At 34.0% G+C, this 16,339-nt stretch overlaps 4 protein-coding genes across 4 annotated transcripts; 1 reads left to right on the top strand and 3 right to left on the bottom strand.

Moving 5' to 3' along the window:
- Positions 1 to 102: 102 nt before the first annotated feature.
- Positions 103 to 2,272, bottom strand: LOC105953013 (uncharacterized). The gene is made up of 2 exons (XM_012976627.2): positions 1,362 to 2,272; positions 103 to 593 (listed from the first exon to the last, which is right to left on the bottom strand). The coding sequence occupies exons 1-2, from the start codon at positions 1,829 to 1,831 to the stop codon at positions 350 to 352; spliced, it is 714 nt and encodes a 237-aa protein (XP_012832081.1). The 5' UTR covers positions 1,832 to 2,272; the 3' UTR covers positions 103 to 349.
- Positions 2,273 to 4,502: 2,230 nt separating this feature from the next.
- MYB1 (myb domain protein 1) lies at positions 4,503 to 6,885 on the bottom strand. Its single transcript, XM_012976629.2, has 2 exons — positions 6,394 to 6,885; positions 4,503 to 5,918 (listed from the first exon to the last, which is right to left on the bottom strand). The coding sequence occupies exons 1-2, from the start codon at positions 6,689 to 6,691 to the stop codon at positions 5,017 to 5,019; spliced, it is 1,200 nt and encodes a 399-aa protein (XP_012832083.2). The 5' UTR covers positions 6,692 to 6,885; the 3' UTR covers positions 4,503 to 5,016.
- Positions 6,886 to 10,211: 3,326 nt separating this feature from the next.
- LOC105953016 (PAR1 protein) lies at positions 10,212 to 11,353 on the bottom strand. The gene is made up of 3 exons (XM_012976630.2): positions 11,145 to 11,353; positions 10,719 to 11,045; positions 10,212 to 10,590 (listed from the first exon to the last, which is right to left on the bottom strand). Exons 1-3 carry the CDS (start codon positions 11,212 to 11,214, stop codon positions 10,439 to 10,441), a joined length of 549 nt encoding a protein of 182 aa, XP_012832084.1. The 5' UTR covers positions 11,215 to 11,353; the 3' UTR covers positions 10,212 to 10,438.
- Positions 11,354 to 13,171: 1,818 nt separating this feature from the next.
- Positions 13,172 to 15,214, top strand: LOC105953014 (fructose-1,6-bisphosphatase, chloroplastic). Its single transcript, XM_012976628.2, has 4 exons — positions 13,172 to 13,761; positions 14,073 to 14,297; positions 14,394 to 14,900; positions 14,986 to 15,214. The coding sequence occupies exons 1-4, from the start codon at positions 13,327 to 13,329 to the stop codon at positions 15,055 to 15,057; spliced, it is 1,239 nt and encodes a 412-aa protein (XP_012832082.2). The 5' UTR covers positions 13,172 to 13,326; the 3' UTR covers positions 15,058 to 15,214.
- Positions 15,215 to 16,339: the final 1,125 nt, after the last annotated feature.

Below are 16,339 nucleotides of genomic sequence, written 5' to 3'. Positions count from 1 at the left end.
CAAACGTCGGGAAAATTTTGGTAATTGCGGATAAGTGTGGGTGTTTTCGTAATTTAACCTAAGTTCAGGGGTTTTAGTAATTTACCACAAATACACAGCTTATTTTGGAGTGGTTTCAGAGCCACTTAAAAGCGCCAAATCAGAAACGCTTATAGCTGCAGTATATAGAAACATTAATCTAACTTGTAATAATCAAATGGAGAAACATAGGATGCAAGCCTACGAATACTTATACAAGTACTTATCGAATTATATTTGCAATGCAATGCAAATCCGGCATCAATTTTTTTTTTTACAATTTTTTCCATCATCTTCTTTCTACGAGGAATGAATCGTACGAGAGAAATGCTTATGATGGGATATTGAAGTGGAAAAGCCAAGATATGACAAACGCAAAAACCATACAAGCCAGAAGAAAATTTAAAAACCGATGACCGTTTAAGCACGTCCGAGTTTCTGTGGCCGAGGGTGCAGGAGCTGAGGGTGTGCCTGCCCCCACAGTAGCACTACCACTCTCACCCCCTTGCTGTACAGCCTCGATATCATTGGGCCCCACAACATTACGCGCAACCGAGTTGCAAATTTCGCAAGTCCTGAAAACAAATTATTTCAATTACCTTGTAATATACATGAACTAGATAGCTTAGGCAAATTAATCGGGAAAAAAGACATCAAATGAAAGCAAAGAATCTACAGACAAGAAGTATTACTACATATGCTAAAGAAATGGATTTATTGCATATTGTGACATTAGACTTTGTCAATATCTGTTTCTCTTAACGGCTATCGACTTCATATTATCGACGTTTTTATCTTTTGCATACGAAAAAGCATAGTGATAAGAATAAAGGGCGATTTTTGCCGTATATAAGTCGGAGAAATACTATAAAACTTAGCATCAGAATATAGCTGTGATACCGACACTTAACCGAATTCCTTGAATTCAACATACAATAAAGTGATGATGATAACTTTGGAATCGAGGACCGGCAAACCATTAATCGGGGGAAATAGGATGTACCAAGTGGGGGGGGTCGAGTTTCCACTTTGATAAAGAAAGAGAATCTCAAGAATGCTAACAATTATTTCATTAGAAAGGAATAATCGGGTGTGCTTAAATCGAAATTAACGCAATTGCTCCACTGCTTTATTCTTCTGCTTTACTTTTTCACACTAATTATCTTCCATAATCACATTTCTTAATCTACATTCTCTTATCAGATAATCAACCAACTCACATATGTACTTTGACAAACCAAATGAATCAGCATTAACACTAGCATTTAAATGACGCAAAATCGACGAAAAACGGTAACTAAAAAACATTAAAAAAAAATCGCGAAAACATAAATAAAACTCACTTGTTTCCTTTGATTTTGAACCAAGTTTCGGCACAATGTTTGTGAGCAGCAGCTAAGTCATCTTTACAAGAACAACCCAATTCGATGGCGATACCGGAACCCGGGCTACTACTAACCAAACTCAAATGACAAATTCTACAATCTCTGTCAAAATTAGCCAAGCAGGCCTTAGTATTATTATTAGCATCACCATTTTCTAAATCAAGCACATAGTCAGAAGGATCAGCTGCAGAAGATGCTCTCCTAGATTCCTCCAGAATCTCGGAGCCGCCGCAGGCGAAGCCGTAGTCGTCGTAAGATCCGTCGCCGTCGACGGTGGAATAGAACTGGGAATTGCAGGACCCGTCATCAGCGTCGGAGAAGCAAACACTCTCCTCCTCCTCCTCCTCTTCGGCCGTGGAGCTGCCGCCGCCCATAGAACTCCGGCAGCCGCATTCCAAATCTATGTGGGACATTTCTAAAGCTGCCATTTTTTGGAAGAACCCCACCAGAAACAGATGCAAATTGTGAAAAAAAAAAAAAGCGTTCAAGACTGAAGATTTAAAGAACCCATTTTGTTTGTTGATTCAAAAAAAAAAAAAAAAAGAGAATCTTGGAAGAGCCCATGTGGTGAAATTAAAGAAATTGAATTATAATGTGGTTAGTTTGAAGACACCATGGTTGTTCTGCAAGTGAAAGTGACGCTTGGTGGGTTATATTCCAACAAGGAAAATACGGACACAGAGAAGAAAGTGTGTCCTCTAGTGTTTCGGTTGTGTGTGTGTGTGGAAATGGTGAGAGAAAAATGAAGTTGTGAGTTTAAGAAGGAAACAAACAAGAATTCTACAGCGAAAAAAAAAAACAGTAGTTAGTGGTGGATTTGTTTTGGGAACTCGAAGTGTGGTTCACCTAATCTTGACTTCGTTTTGTTTATAAAAAGATAAAATTTGAGACCTAGTTGTTATAGTAAAGATAATGCAATGTTTAACACGATTATTTAGTTAATTTTCTGCAAATGGTAAATTATGGCCACCGATTGAGGTAAACTGAAATTACGAAAAAAAGTGTTTCATATTTGGGTAGCTACAACTAAAACTTCAACTATGATTTATTTATTTGGTATTTCATATTTGGGTAACTACAACTAAAACTTCAACTATGATTTTTTCATCCGCAAACCATTGCGATATCAAATCTAGTGATATCTTCTAGATTATGTTGAATATTTTGCAGTATCAAATCTAATAAAATCTTCTAGATTATGTTAAATATTCTGCAGTTTGTACCAGTTTTACCCCATTTGAGCTCCACATTTTGAAATAAGATGATCATAAGATGTGTCTCTTGGATTATAAATTTATAATTCATCAGAAACTCCATTCTTTGACAAAACGAGTACAAACTATAGAACATTTCACGAAACCTAGAAAATTTTGTTGAATTTGACATAACGAGGGTGGACGTATAAGATGATCCATAGTTGATGAGTGATTGTAATTACTCAAACAAGAGGGATTTTTTGTAATTTGACATTAACTCAGGGATCGTGACTGTAATTTATCGTTTAAAAAAAATAATTATGACTAATTATTCGTCATTAACACCTTCAGTTTTTATTCCATGACTGACTTTGGTCTTTGCCACCTTTGCCACTTTACCAAGCTTATACGTCAAGTTTTAAGGGAAAAAAAAAACAATTATATTTATTTTGTTTCACACAATGAATTAGATAATGAAAATAATATAAATCAACGTCGTCAAGTTTTAATGAAATAATTCTGTAAACATGTCGTAAAATATCAAACAGAGTTGTATCCTTATTTTATCCAAAAGAAAAACCTCTGAGTTATTTAATGATAGACCTAATAATTTAGTATTGTGTATAATATATCCAATATGTAATTATTGAGTTCGAGAGATACATGTGATCCTGAATCATGGTCCACCCCAGAGACATGGGTAAATATAACATTTTTTTAGTAGCTCGTGAGAATTTACATTTTCTTTTACCCTTTTTAAAGAATATATATAAAAGGAAATATTGAATTTTATATAAAAATAAAATATTATTATTATTGTTATGAAAATAATAAAAAAAAATAATAATCAAAATGACAGTCATTTTGTGTTGCACACGCAAAGGGAGGAGGAGGAAGACACGAGAGGTGGTCCACCTGTGGTCAAATGGTGTGTCCACTGCTTTCACGCCGATATTTACTATTTCCAGATTCTCAGTGGTCCCACCCTCCCATTTTATACCCTTCATTTGTAAGTTTGTAATTAAAATTTAAAGGAAATAATTATTTATTATGGTGAATTAATTAAGTTCTTATTTTCTTTCCTAGATTCCCCAACACCAGAAAAAGTGAATTGTTTTAACTTTAATGGGTTCTCTTCTCCCTTACCACCAAAATAATAAATAAATAATTAGCAAAATTAAAATATTCTGCACTTTCCACCGTGTAAAATAATAATAATAATAATAATAATAATACATGAACAATTCAAGTTCACTCCAACATCGTACGTACCACACATTATTGTTTTTGTTGCTGAATGTAAGAAAAAGAACATCCCCCAAAACATGGTATTTGGAACAAACACTTGCTAATTTACACCTCAAAAGTCCCAAACAAAAGCCACCTAAAGATTGTGTTACATGTTATTCGGATTCTTTAATTTTCTTTAAATAATTATATTTTCTACTCACCAAAAGCAAATAATATGTTTATGCTCAATTTAAATTTATTTACCAGCCAAACTAGTAATTAGCAACTTTGTCTGCACATGAGGTGTCAGTTATACACAAGTAGGGTCATGAGTAAAGCATTAGAACATGCATGTTGTGTGTATGAATGAATACTGAATAGAGTTTATCCCATTTTCAACATTTCAAAAGGGGGGAGCCAAACAGAGCCCAGAGATGTGACTCTTCATTCATATTATTACTACCATCACTGCTTATCTTTTTTTTGTCCTAACTATTTCCCTCCTCTTTTTCTCTGTGGAGTAATAATCATTTCTATTTTTTCCAATAAGAACTCATCATACACAATACAGCACGCTTCATTCATCATACTTTTTAACCACCCAAAGATTACTGCTCTAATTCTCCATGATTAAACATCGAGTGGTCAACTATAAAGCAGATACACATAAACATAGGTGCAAGACAATCTTAATCCAATCAAATATAAGCTTAACCTCAGTTAATTTCAAACACATTGCAATAAACATGGATCACAAAACCTACTAATCTACGATCCTTAAATACTACGACTTTCCTATCCCAATTCAGACTCAAACGGGCATTTAATAACACATTGACTAGTTAGAAGAATGTAATCAAAGAAAAAAATGAAACTTACATCAGACGAGAACGAACCTGGAGAAAATTGAAATGATCGTCAGAAGAAATTGATATATAAATAAATCTCGAACTTCGTAACACGCTGCTGGCAGTAGCACAAACAACCATCGCCCGATTTCTGGTCCAGACCGTTGAAAGTGCCGCAAATTCAGCTATCTTTTATCATCACAAATTAGTCGCTTCAGTCAATAATTAGCAACATAGATATCTAATCACCGCAAGATTCAAATCCACAAGTAAATAAAGATTTCAGGAGCAGAATCATCTCAATTTCTTTCGATTCGTAAACAGCTGCTCACATCTTACTCAATCGCTCCCAACTTCATTATGTGCTAGTAATACAGGTTGCCTAATCATTGGGGTTGATATCAACTCGTTCTTTCCCATATCGGAGCTCGAATTCTCGTTCTCTCCACTGTCTTCAAAATGCCCCGTTTGTTGACTGCTACACGATAACCCACTAGCCATATTCTCCATTGCTTTAATGGTGCTGCTTTCAAGCCCACTCTTAGACCAAGCAACGTTGCTTATATCCGCTGCTAATGCAGCCAAATCATGGCTTGTGAAGGATGGAGGTGTCGTATAGTCGATAAATTCAGGGCCCAACAATGAGGTCACCCCACCGGGATTCTCACAGCAACCATGGCCACATCTGTGAGGGACCAATATATCACCGACTAATTGTTCTAGCGATTTAGATTTGCAAGTTCCCACTTCGGAATTCGAGGTTTGGAGAAAGGGCAACCTAGGAGATGGAGACACGTTTTCTGCTCCATCCACGGAATTGTTATAAACGTTAAACGCACTAATACGAGCAACAGGACGAAACAGAGGAGGAGGGGGTATCGATTTATCGTTGAGTTGAACTTGTGATTGAGCTTTTTCTTCATTGTCTTCTATTAGTTCAAAAGAGCTGGTGGCATCTTTTCCTTCATCTTTTCCTTCATAGGACCTGACAGAATTTGCATCTCCACACGATGGTGTTTCTTCGGAATCCGCCTTTGATTTTTCGAAACTTGTATCTTCGACCATATTGGTGGATTCCAACATAGGTATAGGTTTACCAATCCCCATGCACCGACGCCTCAATGTGGAATTCCAGTGGTTCTTGATTGCATTGTCTGTTCTACCGGGCATTAGCCTTGCTATTGATGCCCATCTGTTTCCATGGATAGCGTGAGCTTGAAGTATCATACGATCTTCTTCATCTGCAACAATTCGAGTTTCAATTAGCCATGAGAAAATAGATAAAAAAAAAAAAATTGAAGTACTTTTCCTCTATCAGAACCCTAGAACTGAAAAGGAAACTCGTGCGTATCGAGCATGTTATAACGGTCGGAGATGGTTGTGCAGCAGACAATCGACTGTGCATACTTGAAGCAATACAAGTCAAGTATACAATTGGGCTAGTGGAATTTGAATTGAAATATATTTTTTAAAACGAATAGAAAATACTATACTTCTCATTCTTAGTCTTCAATTCAATGGTAGGTCAACATGTTCCATTGTCAAGTTAACCTAAAGAGAAAGGGGGCGCAATTGCCGCGCTAAATTTTCACCCAAAGGAAAATAATAGACTCCTAAACGACTAGAAAATTGACAATAATAGCAAAACAGGAATCCATATAGCGAATTAGACAAATTTAATTCAGAATTTAACGCGTCGGAGGATGTAAAAATTACCGGTGAAGGGTTTGCGTTTAACGGCGGGATCGAGCTGATTACACCAGCGGAGGCGGCACGATTTTCCCGATCGGCCAGGAATTCCTCGTGCTATGAGACTCCAATTCCTAGCCCCGAAGTTACTCACGAGTTGACTCAGCATCGCGTCCTCATCCGGCGACCAGGGTCCTTTAACCCGGTCGAGTGATCTCTTGCTCGCCCGACCGCCGCCGCCACCGAGCACCACCAAGGCGTCTTCTTCTCCGCCGCCGCCGGCGTGGGCGTGCATTTCTACCGGTGCCTGAGTGTCAATTTCCATAAATTAAAATAATTTACCGCCTCTTCTGAATTGGAATTCCTGAGAGGTTTTTTCGTTACTGTTTTGACTGAAACTGCTGACGTGAACACAGACTCGTACATAGGGCATATATACTTCCGGGGAGTGAATGAATTTATTTTTACTCCATTATTTATTTACCTACGGTAAGTTTTCTGCTCTCTGCTATTAGAAACGGCTTATTGGAAACGCGACTCTACCCTAATCAATAGAATCGTACAAGTGATCGGGCCTATAATGATTGGGCCCGAATGAAACATTTATATGGGCTGCACTATTAATTGTTCATCCGATTTCTCGTTGGCCGGCCCGCTAAATGTATTGTTAACTCTTGGCCCAAATCTGTTATTGGCTGATCATAATAATCATCTTTTCTTTTTTATTATTATTATTTCAGAATTATATAACCGCTGTATTAATAATTAGGGCTCGTTTGGTTACCGCTATAAGGTGCTACTGACTAAATAGTAGAGGCTAATAATATGTCCGGTTGATAAGATTCACACTTTTCCAAACCCGCTACTAAAATCAAAGTTGATGCATTGTCATTTGGACGTGCACTTGCCTTGGGGTTTGGCTACGGCTTTTGTTGTCGAAAATGGGCCGCCGTCGACTACGCTGCCTCCGCCGCCTCCGGATTTTCCTAAATGTTAATATTAACTACTGGAAAATTAATTAATATATAGTCTTTTTGGGGAATTGTGATTTAATTATTTTGTATGTTCCAATTTTTTCGTATATGTAGCTTGATTTACCTGTTCTTTGGACTTGTTTTTAGCAGTCATGTACCATAATAATTCTCAGTCAAAACTGTTCAATTTCTCACAATTTAAGCAATAAAATAAATGTGTGTTTTTAATTATTTTTCTTGTGAATAATTAAACGCCGTACATATTTTTTTAATTGTTTTTTATTTACATTTAACTATTAACACGTGAAAATTAGAGAGAAGTGTGATAAGTTTGTTAGAATATTATTTTTTTTAATTAATTGGTTGTCCAAATAAATATGGGTCTTTCTAGGGTGAGATCCCATGTTCTAAACTTTTATGAGATACCCCTTTATATTGCGCCACGTGTCCCAGCAAAAAAAACCTATTTTTTCTCCATTTATATATTGTCGCAAATACCCTTTTTACAATTATTATTTAAAAAAATCAGCAATTATAAATTATTAATGAAATGTCAATTTTACCCTCTCTATTTTAATGCAATTTTAAATACATATTTATTGCTGAATTAAAATTTATAACGTCAATTATATCATTATTCGTAAAAATCATTAAACCACCCATCCAAAATTGCATCAACCTAAATTCGAACCTGTGACCATCTGAAAACATACAAGAATACTTACCATTAACACACAACACATAATTGACAATAAACTAACAATACGGATATATATCACAGAGCTACAATTTATAATGGTTATAAAACTTATATAAATAATGTTAAATAAATTATTAATTCTCATATAATTATTATTATTATATATTAAAAATATCTCATACTAACAAATATTTATATAATATAATTTAAAAATCTAAGGAAATGTTGTTCAACTCGTGTAAGTTAAAAATTAATTTCGAAAGCATTTGAAGTTTGAATTGAATCGTAAATTGTAAGATTTAATTAAATCGTAATATTTGAATCAATTAAACTCATGTGTTTTCAATTCAAAAACAATATTCAAAGATTTGATCGATTAAGCTCAACTCATTTCAATTCGTAGACAATATTCAAATATTTGAATCGGTTAAACTCAATAATTTACAATAGCATATTAATCAATCTGTGTATAGTTAAAGTTTAGTAACCTTTTTTTATTGAATTTTATTATAAAAAATAATAAAATTTAATTGGTAAAAATCGTAAGATTTAATCGGTTCATGGTTAGATTAAATCTTACGATTTACGATCTGATTCTTACGATTTTACGAATTAAATTATTATTTTGTTGTTAAAATTGAATTAAAAGGATAGTAGACTTTAATTATAAATAGTTAACTCGATTAATACGTTCTTGTCAGTGGTTGAACTTAATCGATTCAAATTTTTGAATAATATTTACAAATTAAAAGGATTTGCGCTTAATTTATTCAAATCATACGCTTTAATTAATCTTATAATTTGATTCTTGCGTAATTTAGGAATTATTTTTTTATGATAAGATTGAATTAAAAATGTATTACACTTTAATTAATAATAGTTAATTTGATTAAGACGTTCTTGTCAATAGTTGAGCGCGCTAATGAATCGATTCAAATATTTGAATAATGTTTACGAATTGAAAGGACTTGAGCTTAATTGGTTCAAATATTACGCTTTGATAAAATATTTTGATTTACGATTAGGTTCTTACATGTGTTAGGAATTAAATATATTATTTTTATGACAAAATTGAATTAAAAAGATATTACACATTACTTATAAATAGTTAAATCAATTTTGTAACATGTTATGTCAATAGTTAAGCAACTGATTCAAATATTTGAATAATGTTTACTAATTGCAAGGGTTTGTACTTCATCGATTCAAATCTTACTAGTTAATTAAATTCAATATTAAAAGAAAATTCACAATATAGTATTTGTAGTATATAATTTTATTTTAAAGTAAGAAAACTACTAATTGGAATGAGTTATAATTTTTTTCTTCTTCTAAATAAACATATTATTTTATTTTTTATTTGGATTTGCCACACTATCGATTAAATAACATAAGTGAGTTTGAATTAAGTTATGCATTTTTTTTATTTAATTGAGCATTCTTTACATTTTTAAATTGAGGATTTTATTAATACTTCTAATATTTAATGATAGATGTTTGGCATATTGAACTGCAATTCTTTATATTTTTCAAACTTTATTTTATTAAATTTGTTAATAATTTATTTAATTCGGGTTTTCGGGTTTCGGGTTTTCGAGTTTCGGGTTTCGGGTTTTACCATTTAATAATAATGAATGTTGCAATTAATATTTGCATTAACAGTATTTATACAATTATGGTTAATTATTTTATAATAAGTTAATGTGCTTGGATGGTTAGGAGTGATAAATGTATTAAAAGGTCACAAGTTCGATTTCTAATGAATACATTTTTTTCGATTATTTATCAAATAAAACTCAGTCACAATGAATTTAAATTAATTATTTAATTAAAATATAGTAGGGTGTAAATTAGACAATTCCATGTTAATCAATTTTATATTAATTTAATAAAAAAATAATAGAAGGATAATTTGGTAAAGTACTTCATTTTTTAGAACATAAGACAAACCCAATAAATATTACTAATATACAATTCATTATTTGTGACGTTAGAAAATCTTAACAAACTAATACAATACATTACAAAGTCCACACGCCTTAAATTTGGAATTGATCAACGAGTCACGCATTGTGTTATTTACTTGTAATAAAAATAGATATATAAAAATAGATTATCGACTGATTTACGATGATAGTTAGATCGACAATTCAATAAGCATAGATCGAAAATCGTAGGGAGTAATGTTTATTGTAAGAAAAAAATATATGGATTGAATGTCACACATACACAACTCTCGAATCGAGAGCCGAAAACCCGAATCAAAACCCGGTCTAAAACAAACTACGTACCACAAATGATTCCCTTTTGAACGATGATATGAAAATCTCAATAGTAGTACAATGAATTACGAGTTTAAAATTGCATTTTTTATAATAATAATAATATAATAAAAAATTTAGAGAGATGCAGGGGCGTAAGCCGGAGCGTGAACAAGGTCATCAGCAGCCACCGGACCAGGGGCGGCGCCGCCACCGCTGCTCAGAAGCTCCAGCATGGCGCGGTGTGGGTTCGACTTCTGCTTCTGACAGAGAGCTGGCAAATACACTCCTATAATAATAAAATACACAAATTTCAAACCACTTAATTAAAAACCCTAATTCCCAAAATTAAGCATTTAATTTAATTAGCCATGCAGTAATAGGATTAATTAATTGATTAATTAATAAAAAACTGACCTTCACCAGCGGCGAGGTTGAAATAAAGGTCGACGATGTTAGGGCAGTTCTGGTAGCATGCGGGGGAGCAGAGACGGGGGGTGAAATCCGCCGTGAGGAAGGCGTCGGAGGATATTCCGACGAATCCGCGGTCAACGCCGCAGGCGTTGACGCACTCGTCGGTCTCGATGTAACCCGACAATCTCTCCACAACAACCTCGGATGTCTTACACGTGTAATCTAGGGTCCCACGCTCGTCGGAAAAGTTCTCCAACACGCACCTTTTCCCCGACGAAGCAATCGCAAACGAACACCTGTTCGCCGGCAAATCCTCGCAGATCAACTCCGCTGTATATCCACAATTAATTAATTAAAATATTCAAATCTTGCATGCAGACCAGAATAATAATAATAATTAATTAATTAAGAAAAAAAAAAAGTACGTACCGAGAATTCCTTGAACAAAGAGAGAGGAAGCGAAGAATAGAATCAATGATGATTTCATTGAAGAAGCCATAAAAATATATTCTTTACTCTCGATGTTTGTTTTTGCAGCCCCTTTTTTTGTTGTGAATTAAAACTTTTTTTTTTTGTTTTGATGATATGAAAAACGAAATTGATAATTCAGCTAAATGGGGTTTGATGAGAAAATGGTGAATGGGGATCTTCTTTATATAAGGTGATCAAATCTAGAGAGAGAGAGAAGAGAGAGAGTCAAAGTGAGATTAAATTTATGATTAAATAAAAATAAAAAATAAAGGAATTGACAAATTCTCTGAAATTAATTGGGAAGCACCTAGATCGGTGGTTGCTCGAGGGTTAGTAATGGAATTTGGTGGAGCCCACGCGTAATATTTTTACTATTTTTTTAATTTATATTTTTGTGTGTGGAAAAAAAGATTGAGTTGATTATTATTTATTATTATTAGAAAAATGGCGTTTGGTTTGGGGTTTGAAGAATAACAAATTGCAAAGACGTGTTAGGGCGTCTATACGCATGAAGTTTCTGATGATTGGAAGCTTCGAATTTTGAACTAGTCCAAATTAAAGACTTGTTTTTTTTGTTCTTTTCGTGACAAAATAGCTAACTGGAAAGTACTCCTAATTTATTTTTTCTTTTTTTATTTTTTTATTTTTATGTAATAGAAAAATTACTTTGATTTTAGATTGTAATTGTAAAATGAAAAAATACACTGAAGATTAGTGCGTTCTCCACTTTAAATGATATATTTCTTATTTATAATTATAATCATGATTGTTGTTCAATATTTTATTAGAAATTAAGTATTTTATAAATTATAAAACTTATTTAATTGGAATATTTTAAGAATTTTTATTTTATTTTTTTAAAATGAAAGATTGGAAAAAAACGCGTTCTTGATTTATCAAGCGACAATCGTGGAGCATAGTTGATGTATGTATATTTTTCAATGAAGAGGACACTAATGATTTGATAATAATTAATTACTCAACATTGATTTATGTATTTTTTTTTTAATGTGTGTAATGTGGAATAAATATGGAACTATAGTGTTAATTAAACGAGATTTACGTAATCACAATAACTTGAAATTGGAATTATTAGTGGATGTGCCTAACTAATTTTATTATGTTGACAAATGGCGCAAGTGAACCTTTAATTGAGACAGGGCGGCCATTACCACTCGTATACACACGTCTACATTGGTGTGTAGATCAATGGTAAGAAATTACCTGATGTTTCACCGGATGTAACACGAAATAACCTAAAAAAATATGGATGTCGCATTTACCAGTTCAATTTTTGTATTGCCGGAACAAATTTTTCATTAGTTATCTAAAGGACAAATTCTACTTTCCCCATTATACTTTGGGTCAGTATCACTTTACCCTCTTCTACGCTCGATTGCATTGATTTGCCCCCGTGCATTTGAAAAATTGTCTCAATAACATCGTTTGATCTAAAATATGAAATTACAAAAACATCACCCTTCCCAGTTTAAATAATTATTAAAAAAAATCAAGACAACGAGAAAGCATAGTCCACGACGACAACCACAATTTCTTTTTATTTTTTATTTTTTTTATAATTATTTAAACTGGGATGAGTGGTTTTTTTGTCATTTTCAAACCTAAGACCAAACGGTATCAAAAGTCAAAGGTCTGGAAACTAAGGTCGAGGGCTACATTGAAAAAAAAAATCAAGTGCACGGGGACAAATTAATACAAGCGAAAGTAGAAGGGGGTAAAATGATATCGAACCAAAGTAAAGGGGGAAAGTTGAATTTACCATTATCTAAATTAATTCGGAATTAAGTCGGTTTACTTTTAATTCACCGAGCCCAAATTCAGTCAAGTCCAGAGAATTAAAGCCCAAATGTTAGTAATAATATAGTAATTGGGCCCGAAATTACGGCCCGTAAAATCTATCCTGTTTGAGAAATGTGTAGACGAGGATAAGCGGGACCCACATCAAGAAACTGAATCCTTACCAGCCTTTCAATTCCTCCAATTACAATCTGAAACAAAATTCAAACAAATAAATCAAAAAAAATAAAATATCAAGCATGGCCAGTCAGAAATCGGCAAATTATCAAGAACCCAAAAAAAGCTAAAAAAAAAAAAAAGAAAAGCTAAAAAAGAAGTAGCGATGGTAGCTGCTTCAGCCACAACGCCGGCGTCCCATCTTCTCTTCTCCAGCTCCCAAGCCATCTCCCGCTTCTCCCCGTTCCACACTCTCTCGTCCTCATGCCCCACCGCCGCCGCAATCAGCGGCGCCGCCGCCAGGCGGAGGAACTCGGCGGCCGGAAGCGGAGGAGTGCGGTGCATGGCCGTGGCGGAGGGGGCGGCGACCAGGAAGAGGAGCGGGTACGAGATTCAGACACTGACTAACTGGCTGCTGAAGCAAGAACAGGCGGGAACCATCGACGCTGAGCTTACCATAGTTCTTTCGAGTATTTCAATGGCGTGCAAACAGATTGGCTCACTTGTTCAGAGAGCTGGGATTTCTAACCTAACTGGTGTTCATGGTGCTGTAAATATTCAGGGAGAGGATCAGAAGAAGCTTGATGTTGTCTCCAACGAGGTTTGCAACACTGTTATTAATCTTACTCAGATACTGTAATAACAACTGATAAAAGTAGTTTATAAGTACAGCAGAATATATAGGCATATTTATTTGCGATGGGGCCCTAATTTAATTCAAGATTCCACTACCCATTTGGCTGTTACCATTATATTGTCAGATTTTAGCTTAATTAATGGTGATTTAGTAAGAAAAAATTCAATCTTTTGCGTAAAAATTGAGTCTTTACAAGTTATGTGGGAAAATTGGATTAATCAACTATTGGGTTTTATGTTTTTTTTTTCCTGAATAAAATATTGTGAAATGTGTAGGTTTTCTCTAATTGCCTGAGGTCGAGTGGAAGAACAGGGATCATAGCATCAGAGGAGGAGGATGTTCCGGTGGCGGTGGAAGAAAGTTACTCCGGTAACTACATTGTCGTTTTCGACCCTCTCGATGGATCATCCAACATTGATGCAGCTGTCTCAACTGGCTCCATTTTCGGCATATACAGCCCTAATGACGAATGCTTAGCCGACATTGAAGCCGATGCCACAGTAAATAAAATTAAATAAAAATCTCCCACTTTGCACACTATTTCTATTCTAAAAATTGAATCTTTAAGACAACCAACCTCGTATTTTATTTTGCAGCTCGACAGCGTGGTACAACGGTGCGTGGTGAACGTTTGCCAGCCAGGAAACAACCTTCTTGCAGCTGGCTACTGCATGTACTCGAGCTCGATCATATTCGTCCTCACTATAGGCAAAGGGGTTTTCTCGTTCACATTAGATCCCATGTTCGGAGAGTTCGTCCTTACGCAGGAGAATATTCAGATACCTAAATCGGGAAAGATCTACTCGTTTAACGAAGGGAATTACCAAATGTGGGACGATAAATTGAAGAAGTACATTGATTCTCTTAAGGACCCTGGTCCTAGCGGTAAGCCGTACTCTGCTAGATACATTGGAAGTTTGGTGGGCGATTTCCATAGAACACTTTTGTACGGTGGAATTTACGGTTACCCGAAGGATTTAAATAGTAAGAATGGGAAATTGAGGCTTTTGTACGAGTGTGCTCCGATGAGCTTTATTGTGGAGCAAGCTGGTGGGAAAGGGTCCGATGGGCATGCGAGAGTTCTCGATATTCAGCCGACCGAGGTTTGTATTTCGTGATGTGTTTGTGGAAAATTTGAGTGTGTTTTGGGGGTTTGAGTTTGATTTTTGTGCTTGTGTTTGTGTGCAGGTGCATCAGAGAATTCCTTTGTACATTGGAAGTGTGGATGAGGTGGAGAAATTAGAGAAGTATTTAGCTTGAAAAAACATATTGTAAATGTGGATAAAGATTCAATTTTTGATGAACATGCTTTGGTTCTTAAGTTAATTCTTTTTCTACAAGTGAAATTTGTACTATGAATCATGTAATGTTTGGGAAATCAAAGGAATCAATGGTTCAAAAGGTGATTAATTATTCATTTATGCTCGGGTTTTTTTCTCTCTTTATTACTTCATTAATCTACTCAAAGGCTAAATTACGGTCGTCCTGAGATAAGATTAAATTACAAAAACCCCTCATGCTTGAGTAATTTTGCAATCACCCTCAACTATGAATTTTATTATACGACCATCTTTGTGGTATCAAATTTAGTGGAATATTCTAGATTATGTGGAATATTCTCCAATTTGTACTTGTTTTATCACATTCGAGCTCCACATTTTTAAACAAGATGATCGTAAGATGTGTCTCTTGATTTGTAAATACCAGATTGTGATGTATCAGAAACTACATTTTTGCATAAAATAAGTACAAACTAGAGAACATTTCACCGAATTTAAAAAATTTTGTTGAATTTAACAACATAAGAGTTGAAATGTAAGAACATTTATAGTTAAGGAATGGGCTTAATTCCGCTTTGCACCCTTGAAATATACCATTTTGGCACTTTGCACCCTCGAAAAATAATAATAGCACTTTGCACACTCAAAACACAATAAATCATTCACAATGCACCCTCAATTGAATAATAAAGGCAATTTCATTTTTCATTGGTGTTTTTATTTTCCGGGTACAAAATAAAAAAAAAATTTGTTATTTTCTTGAACTTCAAACTTAATTTCGAGCGGACAAAGTGCGAAAAAATAAAAATTACACTGGATTATTAAAAAAAAACTACATTTTCTTACAAAAGAAAAATAAAAAATAAGCTTTTATCACTAAATTATTCGATTAATGGATCTTTTATGTAACTGTTTAAAAATATTAGGTGAAAATATTTAGAAGGAAATATGATTTTCAGATAACTTGATAACGGAATAGCTTAATGATTTTTTTTCGTAAAATATTTTATTTTGATAAAAAAATATAATTTTTAAATATGTTGATGAAATGTATTTTTATTCTTAAACTTTATAGTTTCAAAATGATTGATGAATAAAACAAATATTTGACATTTGGCGTTCTAAAAAAACTAGTACTTCACCCGTGCGTTGCACGGGGAATTCATCATAAAAATAAATATTTAATTTTAAAAAGTTCTCGGAATAGTAAGATCAATGCGCAATACAAAGTTTAAAAAAAAAATTATTTCATGTAGATAACA

Source organism: Erythranthe guttata, chromosome 10 (assembly GCF_056151865.1).
Source record: "Erythranthe guttata isolate IM_541 chromosome 10, IM_541, whole genome shotgun sequence".
In the NCBI taxonomy this organism is placed as follows: domain Eukaryota; kingdom Viridiplantae; phylum Streptophyta; class Magnoliopsida; order Lamiales; family Phrymaceae; genus Erythranthe; species Erythranthe guttata.
This window is presented reverse-complemented; position numbering and strand designations above follow the sequence as displayed.

Coding starts and splice junctions, on each gene's coding strand:
- LOC105953013 (XM_012976627.2), bottom strand. CDS start 1,831: ATGGCAGCTTTAGAAATGTCCCACATAGATTTGGAATGCGGCTGCCGG. Junction 594..1,361: donor TTCAAAATCAAAGGAAACAA/GTGAGTTTTATT, acceptor ATTTGTTTTCAG/GACTTGCGAAATTTGCAACT.
- MYB1 (XM_012976629.2), bottom strand. CDS start 6,691: ATGGAAATTGACACTCAGGCACCGGTAGAAATGCACGCCCACGCCGGC. Junction 5,919..6,393: donor TAAACGCAAACCCTTCACCG/GTAATTTTTACA, acceptor GAATTGTTGCAG/ATGAAGAAGATCGTATGATA.
- LOC105953016 (XM_012976630.2), bottom strand. CDS start 11,214: ATGGCTTCTTCAATGAAATCATCATTGATTCTATTCTTCGCTTCCTCT. Junction 11,046..11,144: donor CTTTGTTCAAGGAATTCTCG/GTACGTACTTTT, acceptor GTGGATATACAG/CGGAGTTGATCTGCGAGGAT. Junction 10,591..10,718: donor CAACCTCGCCGCTGGTGAAG/GTCAGTTTTTTA, acceptor TTATTATTATAG/GAGTGTATTTGCCAGCTCTC.
- LOC105953014 (XM_012976628.2), top strand. CDS start 13,327: ATGGTAGCTGCTTCAGCCACAACGCCGGCGTCCCATCTTCTCTTCTCC. Junction 14,298..14,393: donor ACATTGAAGCCGATGCCACA/GTAAATAAAATT, acceptor TTTATTTTGCAG/CTCGACAGCGTGGTACAACG. Junction 14,901..14,985: donor TCGATATTCAGCCGACCGAG/GTTTGTATTTCG, acceptor GTTTGTGTGCAG/GTGCATCAGAGAATTCCTTT.